The sequence below is a fragment of the Camelus dromedarius genome, chromosome 15, assembly GCF_036321535.1.
Source record: "Camelus dromedarius isolate mCamDro1 chromosome 15, mCamDro1.pat, whole genome shotgun sequence".
Taxonomy (NCBI): Eukaryota; Metazoa; Chordata; class Mammalia; order Artiodactyla; family Camelidae; genus Camelus; species Camelus dromedarius.
The window spans coordinates 50,272,204-50,297,426 of NC_087450.1; the positions used below are offsets into that span (position 1 = coordinate 50,272,204).

Here is a 25,223-nt window from a genome sequence, read left to right on the forward strand (position 1 = left end):
TTCTCCAGTAATTTCTGTAATGCCTGTAGTCCTAGTGGACCACTAAATAGAGAGAAGTAGTCCAGGTAGGGATTTTTCTCAGTTTTATTGAAATAGAATTGACACATAACGTCGTATTAGTTTAAAGTGTACAACATAATGATTTGATTACATGTATATACTGCACAATGATTACAAGTTTGGTTAACATCCATCACCTCACTTTGTTAGTTTTCTTTCTTGTGATGAGAACTTTTAAGAACTACTTTCTTAACAACTTTCAAATGTGCAATATAATGTTAACTATAGTCACCATGCTGTACATTACATCCCCAGAACTGATTTACCTTATAGCTGGAAGTTTATACCTTTTGACCACCTTCACTCATTTCCCCCACCCTCTACCCCCTGGGTAGAGGCAACCACCAATCTGTTCTCTCTTTTTATGAATTCGGCTTTTTTTAGGTTCTACATATAAGTCATACAATATTTGTCTTTCTTTGTCTGACTTCACTTGGCATAATACCTTCAGGGTTCATCCATGTTGTCACAAATGGCAGGGTTTCCTTCTTTTTCTATAGCTGAATAATATTTATTATCACCAGATTTATGTGTGTGGCTTTTTTTCCATATTAAATACTTTAAGATGTTGATACATCATTGAAAGTGATTTTTGTTAGTTATTAGCTAAATCAAATATATAAACTTATATCATAAGATGGTTTCTAATATTACTTTTGTTCTTATAATAAATCCGCTATTGTAATGCATACAGTAATGTATACTGAAACAAAGCTTTGTTGACTCCCTCAGGGCAAAAGTCAGGTTTTCTGCTTTGGGCTTCTGCAGTACTTTGTTCACATCTCTTTCTGCCTGTTGTACTTCAGGGCCAGCTTGTATGTGCTTGTGTACATCCCTACTCTGGAGCTTCTCCAGGGCAGAGCTCTCTTGCTTACTTCTGAATTTCAACCACTTAGCCAGTGCCAGATAGGAGACAGGTTTGGAGTTATTTGAGGTGAAGATGCTGTGAATCTGTCAGTATCAGCAGCAGATAGTGGGGGGTAAAAAAAAACACGAGAAAAGACAACTGTGGCTTCAGTATGGAGATAAGCTGCAGCAATTTGCAGGGACATTTTAGCAGGGACATGTCTCCTTAGAGGCAACTAAAGAGTTAAAGGAAAATATGTCTGTAAGCATAGAGATTATAGGAACCGTCATGCCAACTCACTGTGGAAGGTGTACAGGAAGAAGTAGAAGCGCAGCCTTGGGCAGTCACAATCTAGACCTGAGGAAATTAAATTGTGTGTTTAATAGATAAATGATTACTTAACATAATAATTGGGAAATAAAATAATTTCCATCTTAATAATATATATACTTTTTATCAACTCTCTTGGATATCAAAGCAAGTGCCAAGGAGAAATAAACTGCAGGAAATAATTTTTTTTCTTAATCAGCTTTTGAATTTAAGCATCTTACTGATAGCCTGAGATTCTTAATTAACAATTCCAATATTTTGACAATAGTTATCACCCTTGACATGCAGCACCTCAGAGGAACTATGTAGACTTTGAGGAGACTTTAAGGGAAGGTAGATCTAGTCCTCAGATTTTGTGTTTTCTTACCACAGATCCATTTATTGTTAATTGTAAATAGTAGTAAAAGGTACTGGTTAGGAATGCTGTCTCTGAATTTATAGCTCAGTTTTTCACTGGGTTATATTCACTAATTGTTTCAACTTAAGCAAGTTAGTCTCTCTAAGCCTAAATTTCCTTTTCTGTAAAATAAGAATAAAATACCTTGCTCAGAATATTGTTGTAAGGACTCAGTGAACACAGAGCTTACTTAGCATGGAGCCTGGCAAATTATTCTCAGTTTTCATCAGGTCATTGTTATTTGTTGCTCTTCATTTTTACATATCATTGTAATAATAGTATACACTCTTAACCACTGTGCTTTGGTGTCCGGTTATTTCTTTCTTTCTACTTCACCTGTCCTCCCCCATCCCCCACCACTACCTCCACACACCCCATACTTTTTCCTTTTCCTGTTTAGGGTTACAGGTGCAGAGTCCTCTGCTCAGATCTACTGCCTGCGACTTCTAATCTATAGGGAACAGGAAGTATCTTGAGCCAGTGTATGTAAAGGCATTAGAAATAACCATGTGTTTACCTTGTAAGCCAAGATTTTCTTAGCCCTTTGGTGAATATGGCCTGAAGAAGAACTTTAAAAGAAAAAAAAAGTTAATAACAAACCCAAAACAAAAAGATCGTACCCCACTATCACTTAGAAATGTAACCAAATACAGCCCCCTCTAAATAATTACTGGTCATGGAGGATGGAGAAATAAAATCAGGTGAACATATGGGAAATCTGGGATGCTCGCTGTTACACTGTCTTGATCACTGACATCACTTTGTGATACGGTTCCTAGTGTTTGCCTTGGGCAGCTCGTGCCCATGACTAGTTAGACAGGACTTGTCTCTTGATATCTGAAGGTAGGTGCGGGTCCCTGTGATCCACGTTTATTATACCTGCTTAACTCTCTGATGCCTTCATGCAGGAGGAAAGGGATGGCCTTTCCCCAGTGCCGAGGCTTTTCAAGCTGGGCTTCTCAGTGGAGATATTTCAGGTTATAATTGCATCACTGATAAGTGAACACTCCATAGAAATAGTCTCTGAAATGTTAGGTGGAAAGCACCAGCAGGTGCCACAGTGATGCTGTCCTCCTTGCCAAAGAGCCCTCATTAGGGGAGGTCTTTTCTGCCTTGCTTCCTTCTGGTTGACCCTTTTGTATTGGGGTTTTTCAAAGACCTCAGCATCATAGCTTGTACTGGTGTGAGGACTCCCAGAGTACCCTTCTCAGTGTCCCAGTCTCTCCAGGCAGGAGAGTGCCCTGGGGCAGAGGAACAGACCTGGTGGACATGAGCCCAAGTCTGAATTTTGAATTTCCAGATTTCTCAACACCGTTTCATACTCTGAGGAAGTGCTGAATAACTGTGCGTAATGACTGTTCCAGACACTGTTTCCTGGATATAACTTAAAGGATTCTTGGTGGTAAGAGTAGGGAGTGGTTTAGAGAGAACTTAAAGTTATTAGCCCTATTTATAGAGTGATCATTAATGCCTGCAGACAGCTGCTTCTCCCAACAGTATTTCAAGGGGAAGCTGTAAGCAGGATGGTTGCTGAGAAATTCTGAGAAACTTATTTTCCATGACTGGTCAGAATAGTCACCCATGGGTTGTGAGGCTGCAGCATTTAGAGCTGTCGAGAGACTGGCACCAGGAGAAAAGAACCAGGCAACTGCCAGCCTCTCCTGTCCTCCAGGAAACAAAAGGGACTTCATACTCTGCTAAGAGCCCTGGCAAAATGAATTTTGGCTTTTAGGCTTTGATTGCCCAGAAACAGTTGTAGTGAGCAAAAATATGAGACTGGGAAGAGTAAATTAAGTGAGAAGTCTGTGAGCCACAGATCTTTTGTAGCATTCAAAACTAAAACCCCAGGTGACAACCAGAAAAATCTCTATGAAGTGCTTCAGAATAAGTCTGCAACTCAAAGTTTAGTTGTTAGTAATTGATTCTCTGGTGTACTACGTTAAATATTTTCCTCCTTAAAGTGTTTTTTAACTATCTCTTGAAATATTAGTTACATCGTAATGTTACTGTAATAAAGGCTGACGTTTTTATATGAGTAATCTCACCTGTCCATATTCAGGTAATGGATTTAATGGTCCATAGAGTAAAATTATCCCGTGGGCAATAACACACATTGTGCACATCCTCCTCCCGCCTCTGCTCTGCACTCTCTCTCCATCACTGTGGCCCAAGTAAGTTTCCTACCATACAGACTTAATCTTGTCACTTCTTTGTGTGAAGTCTTTTGTTAGCTCCTGTGGACTTCAGAACAAGGTACAACCCCCTTATTGTGGACCAGAGGCTGCTTATGACTTGATCTCTCTCTGCCTCTCCAGCCTTATCTCCCTCCACCTGTACTCCAGCCAATTTTAATTACTTCCAATTCCCAAGGAGGCCATACTCCTTCGTACTTTTTATTTTGCTTAGTATGCTCCCCACAGTGTGCTCCCCAACTTGAAGACTCAACTTGGGCATCAGTGTCTTGGGGAACATTTCCTTCCCACTGATTCCCACCGGGTACCCTCATCAGGGCAAATGGTCTTGTGTACGTGGTGCCTCCTGTCCTTCCCCCTCCAGAGACTGTCTTGTTATCTGTTTTCCAAATGCAGAGTAAATGCTCAATAAGTATTTGCCAAACAGATCAATGAATAAGTATTTCAATGAATGAGCAAATTCGGTGTGTTACAGAAACTACTAGTGGCTGTAACTAGCCACTTGAGGGCTGCAGCCAGGCATAACTTTTTTTCAGTGATAACAGATGTCAGAGGGGCCTTAAAATTTAGTGTTTTTTTTTTTTTTTGTAGAAATTACCAGTGTGTACTCTTCTGAATAAGGTTTCACTTTTGCTGCCTTTTTTTTTTTTTTAATACACAAGTAGAATGCAGTTTTTCAGTGAAGAGCAGCAGCTTAGAGCTAGACAGGGACAGATATGTATGTGTATATACTTATAAATGTATTTTTGTATATACACATAAATATACATACATATATGCATATTTACACATACATGTGTGTGATGTGCTTATATGCCCATACATACATACACATGTATGCATTTATACACATTTGTATATGTATATACACATACAAACATGTGTGTGCATGAATGTGTGTGTGTGTGTGTGTGTAAGGGGCTAGTACAGATCAGTATTCAATAAGGGTCTTAGTAATGCCTCAAAGGTAGCTCTGTCTCCATCCAGCCTGCTTGCTATCACCTGAAATACGATTATAACACCTCCCCACTGAGTCAGCATACTCTCCTGCTACATGGAGCCTATTTGGAGGAATGTCACTGTCTCAGGAGTCTGATCACATTTCTTCTGCTGCATTGAGAAGCCTGAGTCCATGTGATTCATCTTTGCATACATTCAACAAACATGTCCCTGTACCAAATGTGTATCATGTAGCTATATGAAAAACTATTAAGTGTACAGTGAATGGTTACTGGTCACTCAGTGATTATGTCTCAGTAACTTTTCCTTGCCCTCATCTGCCATCTCTCCAGCATCCATCCCAACCCCAGCAGACACATCCCAACCCCAGCAGACACAGCTTTGCCCTCTTAGTGAATCATGGGTGATGTATCACACAAGGCTCTCTGTACATGGATTTCTTGCCATCAGATGCCAAGATTCACTCCCATAAACCCTGAAGTCTCACTGCCTTGAGAGAGCCACTCTCTGGAGAGAGTCTTGGGACTTAGCTTACAGGGCAAGGTGCAGGGGCTGTTTTCAAAGCATTGCAGGTTGCTGGTGTCATATCCATTGTTGGGAGAGGAAAGTGGTTTCTAATAAAATGTTTTTGTCTTGTCTTCTAGCTTACATTTTACTATGGCACCATGGATTCTTGGTGTCCAACAGAGTACTATGAAGACATAAAGAAAGACTTTCCAGAAGGAGATATTCGACTCTGTGAGAAAAAAATACCTCATGCTTTTGTCTTACATTTTTATCAGGAAATGGCTGACATGGTAGCTGAGTGGCTAAAGGATGATCTGTCTGAAATATAAATACTGACACAAGGAAACAAGCACTGACAGCTAGTACATAGAGTAGTATATTTAGTGGGTAGATATTTAATTTTAATGTTCGATTTTAGAAGAGAAAAAAAGTGAGAACCCCTTGGCTTAAAAACTAGCAGCTCCCAGCTCCCCATGCTACAGACTGAAGTAAACACAGTTGATGAAACAGCCCAGAGGATTAACAACACATTTTCCAAGACTCAGGGAACGCAGTGATCTGAACAAGTTCTCTTATGTTTTCACGAGATGCCCGGTGACACCATACAGTTTATTTTGGTAGGCAGGATCCTTGCAGGCAAAAAGAAATCTAAAAATTTGGTTGATTTTAATTGAGTTACAATGTAGAATAGGCTCTCCTAAAGAAAATTATGAAAGACTTACTAGTAGAAAATGTAAAGGGACCAGTGAACGTTCAGTGTGTGTAGCTGGGTATGTGAAGTGTGTGAGATCGTGGGAAGGACACACTCAAGTTCTAGGAGCAGGAAGTGACGAGCAGTGGATCTTGGCAGTGGCCCCGGGTCCCTCTTAAGGACAGAAGCTGAAGATCAGCCCAGACTAACTTTGCATAGGTCTCGGCTGAGATCATCAGAATCAGACTGGATACCAGGACAGCCTGCATACCCTGCCTGTTTCTACCTTGCAACATGTCACAAACCACCAGTCAGCCTTTTGTCTGGCTACCAATGACACAAGCCCAAGCAGAGCCAGTGTCAGGGGCAGCACTGCTTGTCTCCTTCCCTGAGGAGTGTGCATTAGGCATGGAATAAAGTTCGTCAGACATTCCTCTGGTCAATTAACAACTAATAAGAGTCATTGAAGGCTCCCAACTATGCCTTCCTCCACAGACAGCCCACAAATTCTGGTCGTGAGCTCCCTGCAAGCTCCTCTTCTCCAGAGCCAGAATAGGGAGGCACTGGGCTGTCCCAAATCAACCCTGTACCTGCCACATACAGTTGCCCCTTCTGTGATTTTTTTTCAGTCAGACGCCATTGAGGACCAGCAGTGAGCCAAGTACTGTATAGACATTGAGGAAAGATTGTTAGCTACGTTATGATTCTTTTCTTCTGAAAACCTTCTAGTAAGTAAAATTTGAATGGGCATCTTTAAATTGCTGAATAGAGAATTAACATAAATAAAATCTCCATTTCTGCATTAGCTTTGTTAGTTGGAAAGAAATTGTTTTACTAATGAACCAAAACAAGCCATTAAATTATGTGAATTCACACTCTGGACGCACTGAGGCCCAGCAAAGAAGCTTGTTCTCTGACCTAGAGTGAGCTAATGATATTGCTTCCTTCCCGAAGTTGACTCAATCCTGGGACCTTAGGAGCCAATAAATCCCACTGACTGCAGAGACAGTTGATGATAGACACATTCCATTTTCTCCTAGAAGAAATCCCTCATGGTGTTATCATTCCTGAAGGACAATAGGATGTTGTCCTTCTTCTCCAAACCTAAAGCCCCCCAATGAAAGATTCAGCTCTGATATGCTGCCAGCCCAATGGTAAGCATTGAATGAGTTACAATCCTTTGGCGTGGCTTCTGCATCAGAGCAAATGACTTCTTAGAGGGGAGGAGCCAAGCTCCAGACAAGGAGTGCTCTTGGCCCCAGAAAGGAGCCAGCAGATGTATAAGCCGTTGACACAAGGCTGCATACAAAGTCCTTATTGCCATCTGTGTGGGGAGGCCTTCTAGAAATCTGATGTTAGGGGCTGGGACTCATGGCTTGAAGTGCCTTACATACAGGAGATGTTCAGTAGTACTAACCTGAAGCACTTAAGCAAGTACTGGGGAAATCGTGCCTACTGGAATAAAGAGTAACACCCTCAGTTTTTCTTTAAGTGCTATTTTACAACATTACTTCATATTTCAAAAATCCATGTGTATGAAATTATATCGGCTAAACCAAAGTTTACCAGAGCTTAAACAATGATAAGATGTAAAATGATAAAGTAAAATATACTAGATCTTACTTTCTGTTTATCATCTAAGCACCAAGTGAATTTTTGAAATACATTAAAAAAATTTTTTTTTTAATGGAAATACTAGGGATTGAACCCAGGATATCGTGCATGCTAAGCATGTGCTCCACCACTGAGCTATACCCTCCCCACCCCTTGAAATAAGTGTTTTATCCGTACTTTGTGACCTTGCCTGGCCTAATCTCTGTATGTTGCAGGGAGGAGAGGTCCATTCTCCTGAGTTAGACTCAGGTCAGAGTCTCTCTGTTAAATTGAAAATGCTTCTTTTAGAGAACAAAGAATCAGATTTCAGGAGACGAAGTTCATTTTACTTCATTAGGAATTAAAAATGTTTCCATGTATATGCATGAGGTAATAAGGTATGTGGACTCTGGAGGCCTTACCGTCTGTGTTTTAGACAACCTCATCTAATTTCTCCATGCCTCAGTGTCCTCAATTATAAGATAGAGTTAATAGTAATAATACGTACACCATATCGTTGGAAGAAGTCAGTGGGTTGATAAAATGAAAGCATTTATTGAGCACAATGCCTGACCAAGAGTATCTTCTCAATAAAGATTGGCTATATTAGTAACTGTTATTATGAAAATCATCATAATAAAAAATAAACTAAGGACTATTTGGTAAGCAGTGGATGAAATCCATTTTCCAGAAGCACTTCTGCCTGTATCTCCCAGTCAGCCACTTGCATGGTCCTTGTCAAACATCTAATAACTTCTCCTGGGCTTATCTAGTGCGGGAATCATGACTGGTACCCACGTTTGCTCCCAGTCTGCTCTGGGCCGTGGGGGAGAATCTCCAGAGGCAGCCCCTGTGGCTCTCATGGCCAGATGTTCAAGGCAGCGGCTGTCTCACTAGTGGCCTCTTCACTCAACCCTTGGAGAGCCAGTGACCTCCAAGTCTTGATTTTTCTTCATCCTACCTTATATTAAAATTAAATTTAATTCCTACTGGAGGAGACATGACAACTTAATGCAACACCTGATCCTGGATTAGATGTTTCTGTTACTGAAAAAAATATCGTTGAGACAATTTACAAAACATCCTTGAGTGGGATCTAAAGATTAACTGGGAGTAAGAGATCAATGTTAATTTTCTGGTTCCCATGGTTGTATTGTGGGTGTGTAGGAGAATGTCCTCATTTGTGCTGAAGACACACTGAAATGTTTGGGAGCCATGAGGCATCATGTCAATTTACTTACAAATGGTTCAGAGGGAAAAAAAATGTTCTTTGTACTTGCAACTTTTTTCTAAGTTTGAGATGATTTTGGAATTTTTAAAGATAAATATTAAAAAAAAAAATGCTCTCTCTTTCTGCATCTGTCTCTTATTGCTTCTCTTCCAGAAAGTGAATTACTTCATGTAGGAAGTAAATGAAGACCAGAGTTCAAATCCTGGATCTTTCATTTACTAGGTTTGTGATGTTACAGAGGCTTAACCCCCCTGAGCCCACTCCTCCAGTCCCCTGCTGGCCTTCATCTATGAAAGTACTTTCTTTAGCTTTTAGACTTTGGGAGGGTTTCTTATTGTCTTTAATGGGGTCAAATGAGGTCTTACATATAGCATTTAGCACCCTGTCTGGCTTATGGTAGATGCTCCATTAAATGATGCCTATCTCTTCTCTTTGGTGCAGTGGATGAACCCTTGATATCCCAGGTTGTGTGTTGTTTCACCCAGCCTGAAACGATTCTTGCAGTCTTAGCGTTTCTGGTTCATATTGGTAAAGGAGGGGAACACTTGCTCACCTGATGCAGCTATCTGACCCCAGGCCATGCAGGCCTCTCACAAAGCCCAAGATACTCAAACATCTCCTCAAGGAGCTTACAGTCATTTAGAAAAGGTGTAGGAAGCCAAGCATTTCTTAAACAGCACAAGACATCATCTTTGTTCCTGGGCTTCTCTTGCCAGAGAAACGAGGACATACTTGGACTGCTCCTTCCCTTGGGGTGGGCTGAAGGAGCGAGCAGTGCCTGGGGCTAAGCATGCTCTGTGAACAGCTGTATCTCTGAGGCCTTAAGGCTGAAGCTCTCCTGTGGTAGTGCTGAGGACAGAAGAGATTTCCCTTTCCAAGGGGCTAAGATTCCTGCCTCTGCCTCCTGGAGGCGTAGGTGAGTGATCACATTGGCCCAGGTGGGGAGCCAGTGTGGGACATGGTCTGTCCTCTTCCAGCTGACTGCAGGCATCCCCAGAGCAAAACGGGTGAGGGCCAGAGAAGGCTCCGGGTTGCCATAGTTCTGTAAAGAGAAAACTCCTGGAGGGAGAGGAGGAGGAGGCTGCACCTGGTGCCAAAAGATGGGTAGAACTGGGGTGCCATTTGACAGATTACCACGAAGCTGCCAAGGGGGTCCTTGCTCCAGACCTCGCAGCTACTGAGTGACGGCTGGGGTTCAAGTGCAGGCCTCTGCTCCAGAGCCATGGCTTCACCCGTTCCTTTCCATGGCATCATGCTGCCTCCTGGAGGCAACAGTGGGCAGCCTAGCAAGAGCGGAAGGTTGGGGAAGGGAGTTTTGGGAAGGGCACCCGAGGGCCGGGCTGTTAGGGGAAGTTCAAAGTAGATATTGGTAACAACGGAGTAGTCTTAAAGAATGAAACAGGTTTGGAGGGGGCATGGGGACATCAGGCAGTGGATGGCGGGAGGAAAGCCAGCATGTGGGGGTCAGAGCTGAGGCTGAGTCCCATGTTCTGATCTCTGCAGCTCTGCCACGGCCACCTGGTGCTTCTGATGCACTCGCTTCTGGTGGCTCCCCAGAACCTTTGGGATCGACTGCTCCGGCTGTGAGAGTGCCTGTGCCTCTACCCCACCCCCTGGAGGCTTGGCCCAAAATACCAGCTGCTTCTGCCTCCCAGGGCAGTGCCCCCTCTCTCTCCCCCTCCCTCTGAGCCGATAGAGACGGTCCCCTGGCCATGTCTCTATAGAAGTACTCATCATTACTGTAGGAATTATGTTTTTATCCTCCCACTCCACCATCAACACTCCTTCCTGCCCTTAAAAGGAGAGTCCTAAGAAATGGGACTTGTATCTTAGTCATCTCTGTATTCTCAGGGGATAGGGCCCATCACATAGAATATTCAATAAATGTTTTATCTAAATTAATCAAAGTTGCTGCCATACCTAATAGCACACTCTCAAGAAACAGAATTCCCTCCATTCGTCAGACTCCCAGGGCATCACATCACTGGGTCTCCTTGTCCCTCAAAACTGCATGTGCAAATGGCAGTGTGACACTTGCTCTTTTATCCTTTAAGCATTTCCCCCACCGCTCTGTGCACAGCTGGGTCAGAGAGATTCCGGGACGTCGACTGTTCACTTTCTGACACTAGCAAGGCCACTGCACACCGTGGCCCATTCTTCCTGTCCCGTCCGGCTGCAACTGTTACTTCCATTCTCCTATGATTAGAAAACCTCTGGAGTTTGGGTATTAATAACTACCAAATATGTGGTTATCATTTGTCGAGCGCTAACCCCATGTGGCACCCCAAGTGGGAATTACAGCGACAATACAAGAGACCCCGCTCTGGGACAGCACAGCCTTTTCATTTTGTATTGCATTCCTCAGACATTCTGGCAGAGGGGCCTGGGCTGACCTCCCCACACTGGGACAGACTTCCTTGCTGGGTAAGTCTCTGGGAAAATTCCTCTTCCCTGGGGTGGGAATGTGACCCTGTGACTGGGCGTCCATGACAGCCAGGGATGCGGGTGCACCTGCAGGGCCTCCCTCCCTCACGGAGGGACCAAGATCCCGCCCCTGCAAATCCACCCTGCTTGGGCTCCGCAGAACATCTGGGCCACCCCCACCCCCGCTGGCTCGGCTGGAGGGCCGCACACCTGCATGTGATTAGGCCTCAGCCGACACCCCAGCCTCAAGGTCGGTGGCTGCACGCTGGTGACACGTCATAACGGACGAGTTTCTCCCCAGATCACTGTTCCTTCTGAGCAGAGAAGTGTACGCTTCCCAGGGGCACAGGAACACAAGGCATCCAAAACCAAGCCAGACAGCTCCGCCCTCAGCAGGGCAGCAGTTGGAGGCATCTGCCTCGGCCTGCCTGGACATGAGCAGGCAGTGGGCATTCCAGGGCATACCAAGGCCGGGGGAGTGGAGAACTCAATCTGCACCTCTTTCTAGCATCAGTCATTGCAGGGCCTTTAGACCATCTTTCATCAGCGTTTGGGAAATAGGATAAAATATTAAATGTTGCCGATTTTCTTTTCTCCCTGTAAATATCCCTTCTCAACTGAAAGTGTGATCCCCTAACCACAGAATGCTGGGGTTGGTCAAGTGGAGAGTGAAAAATAAGAAAACAGACCCTGACCAAGGATTGTTAGAAGCAAAGCAATGCAAGACTTAACTTCTCGATGGCAGGGTCTGAGAGCTCATGCATTTACAACTACCTACCAAGCAAGTTAGTTGAAAGGTGAACATGTTTTTCTTCCAAAGAGATTCCTTTAGAAGTATTGAAAGTAAGAAGCAAAAAGGGAGCAGAATTTCTTGATTTCCTTTTCACCAGAAGAAGACACAAGACTGCAGGGACATGACTACAGTGGCCATGTGCTGCCATCGCTCTGTGAAAAGGTGGGTCACCCTGGCCTGATCCATATCCCAAAGGAGGTAATCCTGGGGACAACTCATTAGTGAGGGCAAGTCCTTGTCATCTTCCCACAACTGCTGCTCCATTGCTAACCCTCTCCCAGAAATCCTCAGGAACAGGCGAAACAGCTTTCTCCTCCTCCTATAGGAAAAAGTCAGCTATGAGAGCTGGGTCAGCAGGAGAAGGCCGGTGGTCAGTCCTTTCCTGCCCAGTCTAGGAGAGATGCCGAAGGAGCCCAGATGGTGTCACTGAGCACAGATCATTGTACTTGCCGAGAAAAGTACAAAGTTCCCTGTCAAATCTGCTGCAGAACTTTGTTGGTTTCCCTAAAATACGGAATGGACCTTGCAGAGGGAGCTGCTGCAGTTAGGCATATGCCTTCGGAATTCAGAGACACAACCGTGCAGCCTCCAGAGAGGGAGAACCCATGCATTCTGCAGTGAGATGGATCCTCCAGCAGCCTGAGATACCTGGAAACGGAGCACCTTTCCACTCACACTGTGTTTGGAACGACAGTCATCCCTCATTACAAACACCAGCGCTTGTTTTCTGAAAAGGACGTGTTTTCCACTGCATTTGACCCCTTCTCCCCCGCAGCCCAAGCTTGATTCTTCTACCTGTGCAGTGGCTTCGCACAGTGTGGGGCTGCAGACTGTGTCCTATGCGGTGTCACACCAGTCACAAAGACCCAGGGAGCAGCAGCCTCACGCCTGGGGCCCCCATCCTCCCGGACGACTCCACGTTAGCGCCCGAGGTGTTTCGAGGGGGAGGAGCAGTCAGCATCAAGACTCCTGGGCCCAGCGCCTCCTGTTTCAGTGTAGTCACTCCTGAGGCCTCAACACACTGTTCTTTGTGTTCAGGAGCAGGAGTAGACTAACCCGGGAATGCCAGATGACAAGTCAAAAGCAGTCCTCTAAAGACCAGTCAGGGGCAGTGTTATCAATAAAATATTTAATCAACTTATCTGTACAAAATATTTAAACGGTTAATGAAGCGTACACAAGTGTGTTTAACAAATATATACTGCTATGTAATTGTCAAGAAAAATAGAGATTGCTGTTTTACAGTTCATTTACATTTCAATATGTACAATCTATTTAAATTTGAGAATACATATACACAGTGGATTTGTACCTGCCCTTGAGCTCCCCGCCAGCTGGCCTGGGCTCGGGGGCAGCGCTCACGACGTCAGCTCCTACGGCCCAAATGGCCAAGCTGGGCAGCGGGGAGAAGGCCCGGTCTCCAGTCCCCAAGCCTCAGCGTTCTGCTCTGGCCGAACCAGAGCTGGAAGACAGGCAACAAAGGAGAATCCAGCTTGTGTTAAATGGGTTTAAAAACCTCACCCTCTTTCACATCTTACTATCAAGCCAAGCTGAGAAATTGAGTGTCATTGCAAAATGAAAGGGCCTTCTACCCATCCCTTCAAACAACTAATTGTGTATTTAGCTGCTGAGGGGATGCTGTGTTATTGAGCTGTGATGGCCCATTTCCTTAACATCACAGCCCTGGAGCTGGAATGCGTGTGTCTGTTAAGGGGCAGGGTCCCCCTTGTGTCAGATGCTGCTGCCCACCCAGGGCCAGCTCAAACAGCACTGCACTGCAAGCTGGTACGGGAGTTCTGCAGAAACCTTCACAGTGAGAAGAGTTGCTTCTTTATATATTAAAAAAAAAAATTTCCCCCAAAACTTTTCAGAATCCCCTCTTGTCATCTGCTGAAGGACAGGTACAAAATCATTAAAAATCCTTATTAAAAAAATCATTAACTTTTCATTTGGGGTGAAATACTTGTAGCTAAAACACCTAAAGTGACTCATGATTCTTTGTCGTAAAAAACATAAAAGTTGTCCGCGCTACAGTATAAAGTGAAATACCAAAAACAAAGCAAAGGAAAACAAAACAATTACTCTAAGGATGCTCGTGTTCAATCCATGACGGGTCCCGGTGGAGAAGGACAGAGAAGTTCCCCTTTGCAGAGCCTCTGTTTCTGGCTTGGGGCTTGAGTATTTCCCAGCCAGAAAACGCGTTTTATCACGAGCTTGCTTTCTCCCTGAACCGTATCATCACTTTCTAAACAGAATGCTGAATGGCTGACTTGGCTTTGACTCTGACAGGTCCTGATCCGGAAATATAAGTTGCAAAGAAATATGCTCTGCTTGTGGGTGCACTCCTTCCTCAAGCCAAGTTACTGCAGCCCCAAGCCACCAGGACACATGTATCTTTCTGCCCTTAGCAGCCGTCAGTCACTCAGAAATAAACAGGCAGACAAGGAAAGGCCTTCAACATACCTTGTCACTTCTTTTCAGAATCACGCACCTCACTGAAAAATCCAGGCTAGGGCTGCTCACGGGTGAGAGGTCTGAGAGAAGCCAGGCTCATCGGAAAGAGGAGGTACAAGCGGTGGGCAGCTGCACTGAACCACCAGAAGGAGTCCGCCCCTCTTCACCCTGCAGCCCAGGGAGCGTCCTCATGGGAAGTGCAGCCTGTGTGCTTCAGATGGGTGTGTCAGCAGGACTCCTGTGAATAAGCCTGACAGGGTGGGAGTCTTGTCTTTGTCAGCCCCGAGCACACCTCAGCCCTAGAAGGATCCACTGAGGTTCTAGATGCTGGCAGCCAAGCACCTGAGCGGGGTCTAGGCTGAGAACAGGAGCCTCGGCCCCGCCGCCTCCTGAGGCAGTAACTGCTGGTCAGATGCAACAGCACAGAGATGAAACGAACTGGCTACAAAGAAGACAGCCACTGGCCCACCACCTGCCTGGCCAGACCTCTGGCCACCATACCACCACACTCCTGTTCGCCTACATCTTTAAAAAATTGTGAAAAAGAAATACAAAAGTGAAAGAGCTGTCCGTGTCCAGAAGGTCTGCACTGCCAGGCCTGAAGGTGCCTGGGACTGACTTACCCACTGCAAGCTTTTGCTTGTTTTCCTAGACGATGGATTTCACATCCCATGGTGGACTTAGAAAGAAGCGTAAGAGGTTTTGCACTGCCTTAAACTAGCAGAAGAGCAGCCGTGAATGAGTGACCAGAGCTCACGTGGCCAAGGTCAAGTCCTCCACCGCCCCCACTGATTGACTAGGCCGACTTCCAACCCTCTCCCCACAGCCACATCCACGCAGGTGGCTCGCCGCAGACTGAGTGTGGCCATCCTGGAAAGAACAGGCTTCTCTCGCCTGGATCCTCATTGAGAGATAGCTGTTCGTGCAGTTTTAAGCTCTGGGTGCAGATTAAAGTCCAGAGCAGCACAAAGTGGGGAAGAAGGCTGCTCCAGGAAAGGGCTGGAAGGCTCCAGGTACAAAAGGCCGTGCTGACTGAAAAACCAGAAATAACGTCTTTTTGACTCCTCCCTTCTAGTGTTTCTGAGTGTTGCGCTCTGCCACCATTTTCCAGGGCCTAAAAGAGAAGAGGAAGAGAAGCTCTCCTGGTGCCTGCTCCTGGCTTGCTCCCCCGGCAAGCTGGGCCAGACATGGGCACAGCAGTGAGGGGGCTAAGGGGCGGGTGGGACCTTACAGAGCAGCTCACCCTTAGACAGGCTTGTTTGCCCCATCTAGGGGCTCTGGGACAGCCCCGGGTCCCTGACTGGGCTGCTGACCAGGCATGGCCTTTCCTTTCCTCTGCTCCCATGGAGGCACCAGCAGCATGGGAGCCTTCCCAGGACTGGGCCACAGAACAGCCTCAGCCCGAGTGTGGCTCTCCCCAGCCCCGTGTCAACTCCAGCTGGGCTGGCAGAGCCCTCAGATGGGACACAACCTGAGAAAGGTCATGGCTTTGGTGAGCTGAGCCCTACACCCGAGATCTTTGCCTTCCCTGCACCTGCCTTGCTCCAGGAAGAAATCAAAGTGACATCCAGGAAGTACCAATGGAGGCTAAGAGTCTAATGAACACACACACACACACACACACACACACACACACACACACACACACACACACAGAAACTAGAGCTGCAGCATTTGCTAGAGTGGCTCTGGGACTGAGTCGGAGGGAACCTTTTCCAGGAAATCACATGTGCTCTGCCTTTGAATGATGTGAATGGGCTTTTTGGACAAAGGAGAATCCCAGAACCACAGGACTGGAGAGCTCCTCATTTTACAGGAGCAGAAGTTGAAGCTCTGAGCAGAGAGGTGATGCCCAGGACTTCTAGACTATATTGAAGCTAGACTTCGCAGGAAATGCCTTGGGGAGCGGCCTTCCTGCAGGCGGGCTGTGCTGTGTGGGGCTGGTCAGTCCTGGGCACAAGAAGCCCACAGTGGGCTCGGGCCCCAGCGCCACGTACACCCCTCGAAGGGATCTAGCTACTTCCCACTCTCAGCATCCTCTAACTGCTGCTGTTTGCTGGGTTTGCTCTGCTGCTGACACTTCCTCCCCAATCCAGACCCTCTCTGAGAGGACATGGCCAGCGCTCAGTCCCCTCTGACAGACTGCTGCTTTCCAGAGCCTCCCAGCCCACCTGGAGACCACAGGAGGCCCCCTGGCCTGTGGCCCAATGAGTGGGCCCTGCTTTCCGGGCCTGCAGGAGCTTCAATGTCCTGAGAATCAGCAAGGCCTCCCGATGGTGTTTGTGGCCCAGAGATGGCTGTTGTGCTTTCTCTTCCTCTTTTTCCTGAGACCACATTCAAGCAAGGGAAGAGTCTGATTTTTCTGTGCACAAGCTGCACTTGGAAAGCATTCAACTTTTCTCCCAGCTTTAAGAAGAAGATTAGTCTACATACAGTCCCTAGTTATTTTCTGCTTTGAGTTTGAATGAAATTGCGAACAGAATAAATGACTTGCAGGATTTGAATTACACTCCGATTACATCCACAGGGTGGTCAGTACTCTCCTGAGCACTGGTGGTGAGTTTCCGCTCCCGCTGACACCCCCACAAGCTGTCGGGGAGAAGTCATGCACTGGGTTTGATGGGTGACTGGCCAACTACACAATCCACCCCTCTTCTCCCTCCCATCTGTGCCACTTCAGCAATAAAATGCCAGGACAGGAGGGCGCAGGGGAGCATGTACACGATGAATGGCACAGCTCAATACTGCTTTCTCGAAGCTAAGCTGACAAAGCCTGCCCCCCTCTCCCGAAGACCCAGCGCCACTGCTTGGAAAGCCAGAATCCAACCAGGCAAACATTGGGGCATGGGTGGGCATGGCCGCCTGCCAGTGTGGGGGTCTCCCTTAATACGAAAGTCTGGCTTCAAGCAGCAGTGACCAGACTGTGTGGATGTTTGGCAGACCCGGCACCGACTATTCTTAGGCCCCAGCTGGCCTGGCTTGTGCTCCCCAAGGAAGGGTGCCAAACCCTCCTTTTCCTAGCAGAAAGAGTGGTTTGAATGAGCTCAACCATCAGTGCATGATTTCTCCCCAACAAAATGGAAAATTCAGCTTACTTTAAAGAGAAATACTTTGGTGACCCCAGGTAGGGGGGAGGGCTACCTTCTCTCACAGTCCTGACACCCTATCCCTAATGGTAGCCACCAGCTCTCCCACCCGTGGGGACTGGAGAGTCCAGCTGGATGATTTGGCCTTGCTCCCCACTGCCTAGAAGAAAGACAGACGGTAAAGGGTGCTACCAACTGTGGAGGGAGAATCCTTTTCTCCACATCTTGACAAAGTTTCTCGATCCACATCTCAGCAGCAAGATCCTGCCTGCCTCCACATGTGGTGGTCCTTTTACTGTTATCTTTACAAAGTGAAACACATCCTCTCCATTCACCTACTTTTAACTCTGATGCCAGAGGGCTGAGCAGAGTAGGAGTGGGACACGGTAGCCCCTGGTAGTTACATGCAGCACCAGAGGAAATCCAGGAGGCATTCTTTTTGTTTGATACAGAATATGCTGAGAGCATTAGGGGCCATCGAAGTAGCTGTCACTAACCAAGGACAACAGCCCCCACTCTGGGGTGCAGCCTGGACTCAGGATGCAGGGAGACACCTACTTCCTACAACACGACGCACCTTGATGGAAGCAGCCATCAGGAGGAAACAGGAAAAAAATGGACATTTTTTTTCTGCCATGAAAACCTCAGGCTAAATCAAGACAGTGCTTCTCCCAAAATTGTTTTTCCTAGTCATTAAGAAAGTATCAAAGTGTTTGCTTTTGTCCAAAGATATTAAATATCCTAGAATTTCTCCAAAATAATACTTAGCTAGTTTTTCAGCTCTCTTTCTAAAACTTCTAGCACAACTTTTAATACTTTCGTGCCATTTTAAAAATACATCATTATGACAGGTATCAGAGCAACCACTACACACTCATTATTAAAATCATAGTTTAGAAAAGGAGAGTGAGGCTTCTCTGGCAAAATCCGTAAGTGTAACAGCACCGTCTTTGCCCAGCCACTGAAACTAGATGGAAGTGTGCCATGGCAGCCACTTTGGAATTTTTTTATTTTAACCTGAAGAGAAAGTTTGCATCTTCTGGTCATATGTAGCTACTCATACAGCCAATGGCATATAAATTCACATCATAAATGTGTTTTATCCTCCTTTGAGGGAATTTTTAAGGCTAAAAAGAGCTCATGTGGGACCTTTAAGTAAATTAGCTGTATCTAAATCTTTCAGATCTCTCTCTCTCTCTCTCTCTCTCTCTTAAGAGTGTCATCACTGAGAATTAAAATGTGTGTAAGTCATCCTGGACCTCAGTATTCAAGAGAAGAAGGGCAGAATGAATGCCTCTCGGAGACCCTAAAGGAGAAAGCCCGGCACAACCTCAAACGGGAGTACCCGGGAGGGCTGCAGGGTTTTTCAAAGAAGCCCTTGGATCCCCAGACAGGTGGAATCCAACTTGTTTCTCTTCCTCCTCCTAAGCATTTACACAGGCTACAGTGGACTCACAGGCAGAAATGAACCACATAAAATAATGAAGGTTGGCATCTTTGACCTCCCTTTTATGCAGACAATCCGACCATCAGCAAGACTCCTTGGGGCAAAATACAGTGACTAGGGGATAGGTTTCCACCTCTGGCCCCCACACCCCACCCTTCTGCAGGTGCCATGGCAGCCAAGTTGCAGATGCTCCTCCATGGAGCAAGGAGGGGTGGGGCCGACCTTCTTTAGGCTCTGAACCATTGGGTTGTGGGGAGTTGAAATCTCACAAAAGCACTTTTGTGTGGCTTCACTTCCCGTTACTATCGCACTTCCAAAAACTACAGCAACAACACAGTGAAAGCATGTAAAAGCCAACACAGACTTGATAGCTAAGCGTAAGCACATGTTGGCTACTCCCAGGGCACCATTTGGAGGGGGCTGTGCCTACCTGGCAAACCCCAGTCCTCTGCAGGAGCCCACCCCAGGACACCTCAGTGCCTCCTCCCAGCTCTTCAGGAAAACCTGGCAGGTCTCTAGGGAAAGCCACAGTGTGCCCCCATCCCATTCCCGTTCCCTGACATCACACTAGCTTCCTCCTGAACAGCCCAAGGCACTACTACTTCCTCTCTCCAGCTTAGGAGCTGCAGGACCTGGCAGGTGCCACCCCACCCCCAATGACATATCAGATCAGCCTGGCAGTTTAAAACCTCTCCCCCGTTTCACTTTCCTCCCCAAAAAACTTTTTTCTATTCTCTAGATCATTCCCAATTGGAACTAATAATTAAAAAAAAAAAAAGTGGTGCTGACCTCTGCAGAGATCTGGGAAGCTCCGCGATGCAGTCTTTCTGGCAAATGTTCCCTTTCAAAATCAAGGGAGCATGTTAGATTTTATAAGTTAAGGGAAAAAAGATAAGGCTTTTTGCAGCAGTTCCTTCCCACAATAAATGACCCGGATGCAACGCAGACCTTCAGAAAAGACTTGTGACAGCCCTTCTGTCCATTCCAGGTGTAACTCAGTCCCGCAGCTGTGCCTGCCATAACCCACATTTGGCCAGAAACAAAAAGGGGTGAGATGAAGCTTACTCAAGTATCCCCTTAGTGCCCCCATTCTGAAGCCCCCAGTTCCATAACCCGTTTCTACCCTATTAGTGCGAGTTAACTGGAACAGCAACGCAAACACCATCCTCTCTCCAAAAGGGGGCAGTGGGCGCAATGGTGATCTGTTTGCAAAATACATGTGGCTGTAGCATTCGGTAGCGTCAGGTCCTCTCTTCCCAGGGCTTCCAGATGATTCCACTGGAAACGTGTGCATGAGTGACAAGTGTGTGGGTGTGAGTGTTGCTGTGTGAACGTGCGCTCTCCCTCCTCTGTGCGGGCGCCGGTCCAGACTCGGACTCGCACTCACTCTAGGTGACAGGGTTGGCCGGCAGTTGTTCTTCAGTAGGAGGTCCTTGATGGCGCGGTTGCCCGGCCCCTGGCCCGGCCTGGCCCGAGTGCTACCTGCAGCCGCACGCCTCCACCACCATGTCCTCGTATTGCTTGTAGACCACGTTGTTGGCGGCGTCGATGTAGAGGATGCTGATGGGGCTGAGGCGAGCGGGCACGCAGCAGGAGGCCGGCGCCGCATCCGGCGCCATGGAGTTGAGCAGCGTCTGAATTATGGCGTGGTTGGTGGGCTCAAGGTGCGAGCGCAGCGGGAAGTCGCAGACGCCCTCGCAGTGGTACGCCTCGTAGTCCAGCGGCGCGATGATCCAGTCGTCCCAGCCCAGTTCCTTGAAGTCCACGTGCAGCGGCTTGCGGCTACAGCGGCTGCGGCCCCGGCGCCCGTGGCCCCGGCCCGCGCCCCCGCCGCTGCCCTGCGTCGCCCGCGCCCCGGCCAACGCTGTCCGCCGCCGCCTGCGGCCGCTGATTACTGCCGTCTGCGACCTGATGCTGGGTCCCGGATCCGGCGGCGGCTCGGCTGCCAGAGCAGACCCGAGCGCGCGGGCCTGGGCTCGGATCTCCCGGAACAGGCTCTCCTTCCTGTGCGTTCGGGAGGAGACGACCAGCAGTGCTCGCTCTTCCGCCGCCGCCCCGCCTCCGCCCCGTGAGCCGAAGCCCAGCAGCCTCAGTGCGAGCGGGCCCCGCGTCGGACCCGCCACTCCGCGCAGCAAGAGGCAGAACGCGAGGGTGGCGCGAGGCTCCCGGCGGTGGCGCCGCACGGCGTCCACCACGTCGAACACCTCCCAGCGCGCGCTGTCCAGGGGCTCGGCGGCTCGGGAGTGCAGCAGGCGCGGAGCGCGGGCGGCGCCGGGGCACGTGGACAGTAGCAGTAGCGGGGAAGTCCAGCTGCCAGGCCCCGGCTCCGGAGACTCGCGGCGCAGCACGCGCAGCTCTGCGCCCACCACCTCGTCGGTGTCGGGAAGGCTGGACACGTCGAACAGGAAGCTCTGGCCGGTCTCGTTTGCCGATTCATCTGAAGGGGACAAGCAGAGACAGAGAAAGAGCAGAATAAGAGCGAAGCCGGCACCCCTGGCCGCGAGGCTTCTTAACTGCAAATTGCCCAACTGCCCTGAATGTGGGAGCATGGATCGCCGAAGCCGGCGCCCGCCTGGGGTCTCCGCTCCAGCCGGAAGGCCGCCAGCCTGGCCCAGAAGAAAGGGAGCCTTTGCCCACATTATCGGGACCTGGACTTTGGTTCATCGAGCCAAATGATGCCCGACAACCCACGGACAGCCACTTATCGCACCCCCGCACCCGAGACCAAGACATAAAGCCGCTACAGTTCCTATGCCTGCCCCAAAGCCATGGCTTTTCGAACACTAGTTCGGAAGCCAGACTTTGGGCTGGTAGCGGGAAAAAGGCCCAGCAGGCGCATTTCTAAGACCCAGAGATCAGGCTGACTGCCCGAGTTTCCGCTCTGTACGGGGACTGCTTCTTATCGCCCTACTGAGCCCCTGAAAGAGCCTCGGAGTCCCGGTTGTGCGAAAACAGAAAATTCTTTTTCCCTGAAAACTGCTTCTGCTACCTCTCTTCCCTAGCCCAGCCTGGACACTCCCGCCGGCCACTGTCTCCCATGCAGGCTGGGGCTTAGCGATTTGTCCAGAAGGGGAACGCGTCTGCAGGGCTACAGAGACCCTTTGGTGCATCCGACCCCTTTGCTTTGCTGGAGGGGAACTGAGGCCCAGGTAGGGGCCCGGCTCAGCTCCTGGTCGCGATGGTGAACTCCAGACTCAGCTTCTTCCAGTGCTTCTGCCACTTCGGACGGAGGGGAAAAGCGGCAGAGGAGGGCAAGCAACCTTCTGGGAAGGGTCTGAGGCAGCGCGGGATTGCCTTGCTGCCGTGAGGGCAGCGGACCCAGTGAGGTCTCCCCGCACTACCCGCTGGTCCCTTCGCAGACTTATTCTTTCCCTCCGCCACATCTCATCTCGGGCTTTGGGATTTTATTTCTGGTCATGGGCACTTATTTCTTTTGGGGCTCAGAAAAAAAAAAAAGTTGAAATTCCACCAAGCAGCAGATAAGGAGCTCCCTTTGAAGAACGTCATATGGTTTCGTTTTGCCCCAAACGCGGAGAGACTGTGCAGACTCCCCCTACTACTGGAGATTTGCTCACCAACCACGGATGCCAAGCCATCAACTCCTGAGGTCCGAAGTCTGAGTGCTGCCGGTGACGTCTAGAGACCTCAGGCAGCCCTACTCCAAGCTGAGGCTCAGGGTGGAAAGGGGAGCAGGAGAGGCACTGGGCAAGTGCTCCCTAACCCCCCTCTTCAAAACACACACACACACACACACACACACACACACACACACACACACACACTGCTTTCTCCCAAGGGCTTGCTTGCTGGAGCACTTTCTCTGTGATTCCTCTGCAGCCTCTCCCACCTCCAAGGTCCTGCCACTGCATCCCCTCCCTCCAGAGCAAGGAAGGAGAAGCAGCTTTACTAGCCTTGCCAACGAAGCAGAGCTCCCCAGGAAAGGATGTAGATCAGGCTGAGGATAACTCAACCTAAAAAAGAGCATCTGGTGCCTCTACAAGCTTAAGGCCCAGCACATTCCAACTCTCCCACAGCTGGGAGTCCACACAGCAGTGTTAGTGCTGGGGCCTTCCCTGGCTCTATACACCAGGACTCAGGCTCCCTGTAAGTACCCTAGCATCCTGTCCATGGGGCATGCCAGGCTCTCAGAGAATGCTTGAAAGTTCCCACCTGACTATAAGACTGTTTGGGCCTGGGATGTCCCTGCATCCCAGATCAAGTAGCTTGTGAGACATTGTGTGTGTGTGTGTGTGTGTGTGTGTGTGTGTTGGAGGGGGTGGGAGATTTGATCACTGCACTGCCTCTACCTGCTTTCCTGGGCTAGGGTCAGGAATATTCAGCCCCCAACGGCTCCCAGGCAGGGCACAGACTGCGGGAGCGTTTACTTTCCAGCCCTATTTGCCTTTCTTTTCCTCCTGCCTTCCATTCTGGGTCCCTGGCTGGATAGAATTAAGGCTGAAATTACTTGCATTTCCGCCTGAAATTAGTTAAAATTTCCCTATCTGTCTGCTTTAATGGCTTCAATAGAGATTAATAAAATCCAGATGAGGTTCACCAACCACTGCGGCCTCACCCACGTCCTACCTTTGGAGGACTTAGGATGGAGTAAGGTGGTGTCGCTTGGTCCGAGAGAGGCCTGCATTCCTGCACGGTCCTTGGCCCTCCTCTCCTCTGAACAAAACGGAGTCCTCAACCTCTGGCTCCCCGGGAGCAGCACAAGGCACAAACACCCAGAATTATACATCTCCACCCAGACATTGCCTGCTGAAAAGGGCCCGCCTCATACCTAGTGATGCCACCAGCCTCTCCAGAATCATTTACTTTAGTCTGATGCCTGCTTTGTCCCGCATTCCCCTGAGTTTTCCCCACATCGTACGGCCCTCCAAGTCTGGGAGCCGCAGAGACTGCGGCAAGGAAGCACCCGCCGCCACTACCACTGCGCAGGCCCCCTGAGCCGTACCCCCTCCTTGCTTCTCCGGCTCTCCAACTCAGCCTGCCTCCTCGAGGGGACCCGCTGGCCGGCAGGGCCAGGTCAACCCAGCAAAGGGACGGGATCAGCCCTCTGTTGCCGGGCCCCGCGAGCTGCCGCCGCTCTAGTCACAGTCCAGGCACAGCGGGTTCGGGTGCGCGGACCTCGGCGAAGTTTCCTTCTAACACCTGAGGCTGGGACGTGTAGGGACCGAGCCCCCCAAACGGAATGGAGCAGGGGCACGGCTCCAACGGTGGCCTCAGCCTAGAACCTGACAGGATGGACGGGCGCAGTGGAGGCGTGAGTACCTTGGGTCGCCTGGTCTGCGAAGCCGGTGATTGTGTCCGCGTGGCCGTGGCGGCCAGAACCCGAGGTGGAGGCAGCGACTGCCCCGGCCGGAGCCCTCCCGGCCAGGCTCCGGTAGAGCGACATCATGAACTGGTGCGGCACCACCGAACCGTTCCTGAAGCCAGAGCCCGCGGCGCGGCGCGCGGCGCGGGGCCCGGGAGCCACGGCGGCCGGGGCAGTGGAGGCGCCCGCGGCCGCAGCGAGGGTCCTCCCGCCGCCGCCACCGCCCCCCGGACTCTCGGCCGGCCCTGCCCCCGCCGCTCGCAGCACCACTGCAGCTTCGAGCCCGTCGCGGGGGCGGCAGGCGCTCAGCAGCCAGAGGCACAGCGCGGCGGCCGCGCTCAGGTCCATGGGCTCCAAGGGCCAGGCGGACGGGCGGCGCGGGCTCCGTGGCTTCGGGAAGTCCCCCGGCGCCTTTTGAACATAGTGTTTAATAATGGGGGAAGTGTGCGCAGCAAGCTGCGGCCCCCCCTCCTCTCCCACCCCACCCCCGCTCAACGCCCGGAGCAGCGCCCCCTGCTGAACACACGAGCGGAAGCGCCGCGCCCCCTACTCCGGCCTAACGCGGAGTCCAGGGCCGGGGCCTCCGCCCTGGACCGAAGGGCTTCGACCCCACTCTCGCTAAGTAAGTGTTACCGGCCGAAGGCTACCGCCACAAACTAGGGCCCCGCCTCCCTTCCCAAGGCAAGGCGACCCCCTCCGCCCACGCTGTGCCCGGGCCAAACTCGCCCTCCATTGTCAGAGGCTCCTGGGCATCGCGCGTAACCTCCCAGCTTCTTACCCACTCCCAGGCCTAGAAGCCCCCGCCCCCTCCCCGTTCCTATTCCGCGGGTGCCCGAGACGCAAGAGGTGGGGCCGCGGAGGCGCTCGGCCCCGCCCGTCCATGCCGCGACC

General features: G+C 49.5%; 2 protein-coding genes across 3 annotated transcripts in view; one reads left to right on the forward strand and one right to left on the reverse strand.

Moving 5' to 3' along the window:
* LDAH (lipid droplet associated hydrolase) overlaps positions 1 to 8,927 on the forward strand; it is an 82,335-nt gene extending 73,408 nt beyond the window's left edge. The window contains exon 6 of one of the 2 annotated variants that reach the window (XR_010384257.1): positions 5,431 to 5,569. Coding sequence is in view for 1 of the 2 variants with exons in the window: in XM_010987908.3 (XP_010986210.1) it covers positions 5,431 to 5,622 (192 nt within the window). In the remaining variant the exon portion in view is untranslated. Of the gene's footprint in view, positions 1 to 5,430 lie in introns of both variants that reach the window. The other variant, XM_010987908.3, reaches the window with a different exon arrangement.
* A 4,212-nt stretch (positions 8,928 to 13,139) lies between these two features.
* Positions 13,140 to 24,680, reverse strand: GDF7 (growth differentiation factor 7). The gene is made up of 2 exons (XM_064494706.1): positions 24,290 to 24,680; positions 13,140 to 21,449 (listed from the first exon to the last, which is right to left on the reverse strand). Exons 1-2 carry the CDS (start codon positions 24,678 to 24,680, stop codon positions 20,491 to 20,493), a joined length of 1,350 nt encoding a protein of 449 aa, XP_064350776.1. The 3' UTR covers positions 13,140 to 20,490.
* Between the last annotated feature and the right edge of the window lie 543 nt (positions 24,681 to 25,223).

Excerpts from the sequence above, each read along its gene's own strand:
- GDF7 (XM_064494706.1), bottom strand. The coding sequence starts at position 24,680 with ATGGACCTGAGCGCGGCCGCCGCGCTGTGCCTCTGGCTGCTGAGCGCC. Across the intron at positions 21,450-24,289 it reads CGCAGACCAGGCGACCCAAG|ATGAATCGGCAAACGAGACC; the intron begins GTACTCACGCCT and ends TGTCCCCTTCAG.